The sequence below is a fragment of the Belonocnema kinseyi genome, chromosome 5, assembly GCF_010883055.1.
Source record: "Belonocnema kinseyi isolate 2016_QV_RU_SX_M_011 chromosome 5, B_treatae_v1, whole genome shotgun sequence".
Taxonomy (NCBI): Eukaryota; Metazoa; Arthropoda; class Insecta; order Hymenoptera; family Cynipidae; genus Belonocnema; species Belonocnema kinseyi.
The window spans coordinates 49,747,432-49,754,080 of NC_046661.1; the positions used below are offsets into that span (position 1 = coordinate 49,747,432).

The 6,649-nt window shown below is 31.9% G+C and overlaps 1 protein-coding gene across 1 annotated transcript in view; it reads right to left on the bottom strand.

Annotated features, from left to right (window-relative positions):
* LOC117172915 (interleukin enhancer-binding factor 3-like) overlaps positions 1–1,871 on the bottom strand; it is a 6,768-nt gene extending 4,897 nt beyond the window's left edge. The window contains exon 1 of the mRNA XM_033361208.1: positions 1,558–1,871. Coding sequence (XP_033217099.1) covers positions 1,558–1,831 — 274 coding nt within the window. The 5' untranslated portion in view covers positions 1,832–1,871. The remainder of the gene's footprint in view (positions 1–1,557) is intronic.
* Positions 1,872–6,649: the final 4,778 nt, after the last annotated feature.

Below are 6,649 nucleotides of genomic sequence, written 5' to 3' on the forward strand. Positions count from 1 at the left end.
TAATTATCACATTATAATAGCGTAAAATCGTGATATCGTACATTGCAAGATTTTAGATTACATTATTATTTTATTATATTATATATAAGAGGGTTCTAGTAGTGGCCAAGCGATGTTAGTGCATTATAATATCCTAAAAAATTCCAGAACCTGGTTGTACGTTATCATATTGCGTTTTATTTCAATACAGAGGTTTTGCGATATCATTGTGCGATATTTTTTTCTCCGTGTAGAGAAAAAACGAAATTTCAAAATGAAATATTTCAAAATTAAACAGTTTTGAAATACCATATTTAAATATGTGTATTGATTATTATTGAAAGCTTTCAAAATTGATTATTTTCAATTGGAGGCGTTTAAAACAAAAAATTTTGTAATTAAAAGCTTTTGATATTGGCAAATTGTAGATTTTGAAAAAAAGAAGGATATTAGAGTTTTGGAGTTAAAATCCAGAGGAAATTTTTTTCAAACTTTGTACTTGAAAATTTTTATATTTGATTTTCTGAGAGTAGCTTCAGCATATTTATCACCATTCTAATAAAAAATGTCACTTTCAAAGAACTGGTTCGCATTTCAACAAATAATTTGTTCAATAAATTACGGTCCAGAACACCCAACAGTGAAATATTCATCTTGAGACATTTAAATCGAGTCCTATTTGGAAAAACTGATACATATCTAGATTGAGATCTTAATTAGAACAGATAAAAATCTCCTGAAGCCTTGGTGATATGAAAATTCTGACACCGCGATGGCGCCCAGAACTTACAAAATTTTTACTTTTCATTCTGTAATTTATTGTTAAATGCTTCGGACTTTATTTAGGTTAAATATTTAATTTTGACACTCAGTTTTGACTGTAATTTTTTTTTTCAATATGTATATTTTCCTAATGCAAAATACTCACTTATCATTATTGTTCGTTTAAAAATCAAAATAACGATTGTACTAGAAGGAAATTTAAAAAAATGAAAGAACATTTTAATGGAATAGTGATCATAGTACCAACATACTGGTATTTCCAGTACTGTATTGAATCTGAAATAGGTAGAATAAGCGTTCTTTTTTTGTGCTTGGAGCGGCAGTAAAATAGCACTGCATTGTACCGCGACAAGCGGCACGTAAAGTGACAGCAAGGGGGCACCGGCGAGTGAGAAGTAAAAGAAATTTGAAAGCAAAGAGTGAGCAGAATTCATTTTAAAACTACTTTGAACTACGAAGTGGATTTTGGACTTAAAGCGTCGCCCCACGCGCGTACGTATGCGGTACAATAGAAACAATTTACAGAAAATGAGCCCTTATTCTGCCTATTTCAGATAAAAACGATAAATTATCGTATGCACTACGGCAGAAAAGATGTTTTATACTCGGAAGCAGTTTTACCATCCTCGTCTTCGGCACGAACGTTAAATTGTGCATCCTCATATAATGTTTAACTTTACTGCCTGGGTACATAATCTACTATTTATTCAGGAAAATCTTGAAGTAAATGGCAACACTGATTGGAAACACCAAAGACACTTTCTACACATTCTTTTCTCAAAAAAGAAAACGTACCGGACTCATTTTTGATCAATTTCTTTTTTCCCAGTCTCTCGACGTCGTTTCCAGTGCCAAGAAGGTCCCTGACTTCACCAGGGTAGTCCAAAGATGCTGGTTGGCGCACCTCCCGTCGAAGAGATTCGACTAACGGCGCGTCATACAACGCGTCATTTTCCAGGCCAAGATACTTATCATAGGTGGCAGGATGGGTGTGCGCCCAGCCCACGACTAGGAGTGTCAGCCCCAAAATTTTCAGGATTCCTTCAGCGTTGTGCACGGCGGACTTCATTTTCTCCAAAGATATTTGGCCGTGGACGAGAAGATAGAGGCTTTATAGTGCTCCCACTGTTTGGTAGAGAGAACTGATTTCCTTTTGGCCTTTCAACATAGTCGAGTAAAGCGCGCAACAACGCGATCGTTTCGCAAGTTGATCTGTTCCAAAACTCGAAGGTGATCCCAGCAATTGGACACGTGTCAGCCATCGTACCTCGTTGCACTGTGTTGGACGACCTCAACGCTTGGGAAATCTAAGTCTTACAGTACGGCCTTACATCACACGAAGTTTTTACTTAAGTTGGCACCAGGAAACGCTCTTAGGACTTCGATCGAGATTCAAAGTCTATATAGAAAATCATAGTTTTTACACTGTTGCCAGACGGGGCGACGATCTGTGCCGTACTTATCGCATGAGCGAACTTACTTTCAATGGGAACGATAATAATGCATTGATGTAAGCGTTTTTCCATATGAAGCGGTCTTTGAAAAACTAATTGAATTATTATGAATTGTCCAATATAAAAAACATATATAATGCATTTCCCAATTGTTACATATTTAATCAAGTCATTATTATTTTTATATTAACTAATCCTTATTGGTTTAATTCGATTAATATTAAAGCTCTTGGGCCTCCACTCGTTTCGAATTGTTTTTCATTAAAATTTTTAAAGTAATAGAATCAAAATGAGTTAGTTTCCTAATTTTAGATAAAATGATTTTCAATACTGCAGTTTAAGTGTGATTTCTCAGCGAACAAATTATTACGAAAAAAGTTCAGTATCACTGTAAATTTAAATGTTCTGAATTTGAAAATTCTTCGGTAATCTTCTCATCCAATCCTGTGAATTAAATTTAAATTTCAACTATAAATTTAAAATACTACATGACCTTTGAATATTTATTTGCTATCGTTATAGACTTGCTCGTAATTTTCTAATGTCTAATTTTGGTAACTAGCTGAATTAATTCTTGAAGATAATTTGAATAAAATACAGTTTTCACAAAAATTGCATTCTCATTAATCAGGGTGAACATTCTCATCCCAAATAAATTTTGTTATACACTCGAACTTGGATCAGAAGAAACTTGTATGAGTGGAACCGCGGAGCCGAAAGAACCTAACGGGGTAACTGCGTCACGCTACGCAACATTGCATCAGTTCACTGTCAGTGTTCACACGTCCCTGCCTGCTGACGTTCTGAGAGCCTGGATTTTACCCGAAGGTCAGCATCAAAACCAGGCTGAAATCCAAGTTCGTGTGTATTTCCCTTTTTTAGCAGTTTTATCATATTCTTAGTTATTTGAATTTTTTGATCCAAGGCTTTATAACTTAAACATTTTTAACTTAAATTATTCCAAAGTGAATCCGAATATAAAACATTCAAAGAGGACCAGTTGTAAATATTAGTAAGCCATTAAAAACCAGAAAATATTTCAAAAGAATTGATTAAAATTTGCAGAATTTATAATTGACAGTACTCATAATTGAACAATTTTTAATAAAATAATTGGATTAAACTTTAATAATATTGTACAGAAACTTGATGAAGTAAGCAATTCTCAATTACTGGATTTAGAAATGAAACAATTTTTAGAAATCTACCTGCGTGGATATTTTCAGATTATACCGTTAATTTATTTGTAATTACCATTTAAATCATTTTAAATTAAAAACAGATTTGAGAAAATATTTTTTAAAACAAGTATTTAAACTTTCAAGACCACGTTAATTTCAAGACTTTAGACATAGTTGTTCATCTAAAAAAGATTGATAAATTTCTTATTAATTATTTTTTGATAAAAAGCTTAGTTTTGGTTTTAATAATGAAAAATTAAATTTTAGGACGAACGACAGAAACTATGAAAAAAATGAATAGACAGAAGTTGTTCATACAAAAAAGATGTAAAAATATTTAATCAAGGATTTTTTAATATGATGCGTAATTTTTTCTCAATAAAAAGAAGTATTTAAAATTTAAAAAATTAATCTTTTTTATAAACAACACAAGGAATGAAAAAAAAATTATTAGAAACAAATCGTTTAGCCAAAAAGATCGACAAATTTTTTAATTATAATTCTTAGATAGGAAAAGCAGATTTTTTAAAATCATAAAGTGTAAGTTTAGAAAGAAAACATTTTTTTTAGAAAAGCAAACAAGAAGACAAAAAACAACTTGGCCGTTTAATTTTAAAAAGTCACTGTCCAAATATGGGGGAAATGCAAAGAAGAAGTGCGTAGCATGAGATTAATACATTATCGAGCACGAAGCGCCAGAACTAAAATGAAAATTGGATAATTTTAAGTCTTTCAAAAAGGATAGGGTTTCTTATTTACTAATTTTAAAAGAAAATACGTCAAAACTTATAATAAATTCAAATTTAAATCCTTTTGAATAAGACAATCTGCAAGTTAGAGAAATCTTAAATTTTATTTTTTCAAAGCAACCTGTTCTGAAATGTCAGCTAACAGGTTTAGACCGCGGAGCTTTCATTTAAAAATTGACCAACTTTAAACTAAATAATTTAAAGTTAAATAATTTTTAATTATAATTACTTGGAAAGATATTGATTGGATTAAAAATCTTATTTACTTTTTCTTGTAAAATATTAAGACTTTTATTTAATTTAAAGTTGGATATATCTAACTTTAAATCAAATAAAAGTCAAATAAAATATATATATATATATCTAATGTTTTGATACCCTATAAAATTAATCTTGTAAATTTTGTTTAATCTAATGAACCGTGGCTACTTTATACATTATATTTAAAAATTGGGATGTCACTTGCAGAAAAATAAATTCTTTCGTCAGGACTACAACTACAGTCCTGCACGGGTGTCTCATGGGTTGTCAAAAAGAGACGGAATCCAACACGTTGCCAAACAAATGAAATCAGACTGTGACTCCAGCCCGCCCTGTATATAAAATAACCCGTCTTGGTTCGGTACGTTGCATTTATTTATGAAAATTTCTAATAAACTTTACAATGTTGTTATAAAGCTAAAAATATTTTTTGCAGTTATTATTTAAAAATGCGAAAAGAGTTAATAAAAATGTTGAATGATATAATTTTCTCAACTATGATGCGATCCAAATGTAATTTTTGAAATATCATTGCCATATATTTAAATTACATTTTGAAATAAAAATCGACTTCTTCTTGTGAATATTGAAATTGTTGTTATATAAAACACAACACAATTAAAGTTTTTTTGTAAATTACTAACTGAACTTTCAATACAAAAGTTTAAATAATTGATTAAATGCATTATATTATAAAAATTCAGAGCATAGGTTAAGAGCACCAATTCTTGTTATCTTAGCCCAATTATTGGCTTGCTAAAAACCAAAGAGGATTCATTTTATTTAAGACGAATATTTGATTACAATAGATAATTGATATATGTCTTATCATGTAAAAATGATAAAAATCAATTAATTGAGGAGAAACATTTTAAAAAATTGTATTATTTCATACAAGAACTTGTCTGAGTACAGTGAAATCCTCCCTTCTTTAGCCCTTCCGAGAATTGACGCCGCCGCGCATGTTGGTGTAACAAGAGCTGCGCGGGGTGCACGGAGTCTGCGGTTGTGACTCAGGCGAGTATTCAGGCGTGAAATAACAAAACCGAAGCGGACTATAATGAGTTAGTTCCCAGCCATCGTCAGTCCCAAAATCGGTGCTATAGAAGAGTTTCAATATAATTGATTATCTGTTCATTTAGCAAAAATCAAAAATATTTGGAAAAAGTATTCATTTCTATTTAATATTTCTAAAGTCATATAATACAAGACCGTAAGCAAAAAATTTATTTACAATGATGAATTAACAAAATGTTATTCATGCTTTCTGCATCTAATTGGAACCTTTGAGAATTTAAAAGAAATCCAGCTGAACTAAAATTCCGTTCGCTGGCTGGTGATTGTATGCATAGATATGCATAGTATATCTCGTATGCACAGTATGCATACATAGTATGCACATAGCTTGGCATAGTATTTTTCACCAGCAAAGACATGAACTGGATAAACGACGAAGTTTCGGAAGAGGCTCTTCCGGTGATACTTAAACTGCTTCCAAAACTGATGTATCAACATGGATTTCCGCTAATAATTATCTGATCTTCAATGAAAGTATGTCCTCATTATCAGTATCATTAGCTGATCAAAAAGGCCACAAAAAGTGGCGATCTTGTGAAGATCATCAAAATGGAATTTTTCTTCCATGAAGGAGATCATTCTTGCACGCTATAGAGCAATTTCTGCGGGGTCATGCATCTTAGGCCGCAAATGCCGGATAAGTTCGTAATGTTTAGGTAATACCATATGAAAAGTTGGCCTTTTTCGTTTTCCATTTTCACACTTGCGCTTTCAAAAGGCTGGATTAAAAATATAAAATGAAGAGCACTTTTTATTTCTGAATATTATACTGAAAAGCCTAGCGAGAAAATAAAAAAGTGCCGGTACGTACTACCGTACTATGATCGACACTGATTCATTCAGGGCGAACACGCCGTCTATGAAAACTATGGTACCCTGCCTAAATGAGTGTGCGAATTCCCAAAGGGTACAATTTTGGGCAACTTAATCCTAAAGTATTACCGTGTACATTAAAAGACAATATACAAGCTCTCTGTGTAAAAAAGCAGATTGTACAAACATAAAAGATATCAATAATTACACAGCCACACAAAAAAATAAGTGTGCGGATCTGGTAACAAGACACACGTATTCTTATGGATTTTGGGGCACTGAATTCAAATTCGGTAACAAAAATCACCCATCACGTCATGGTTGAGCCATAACCTCAAAAAATGACGAAAAG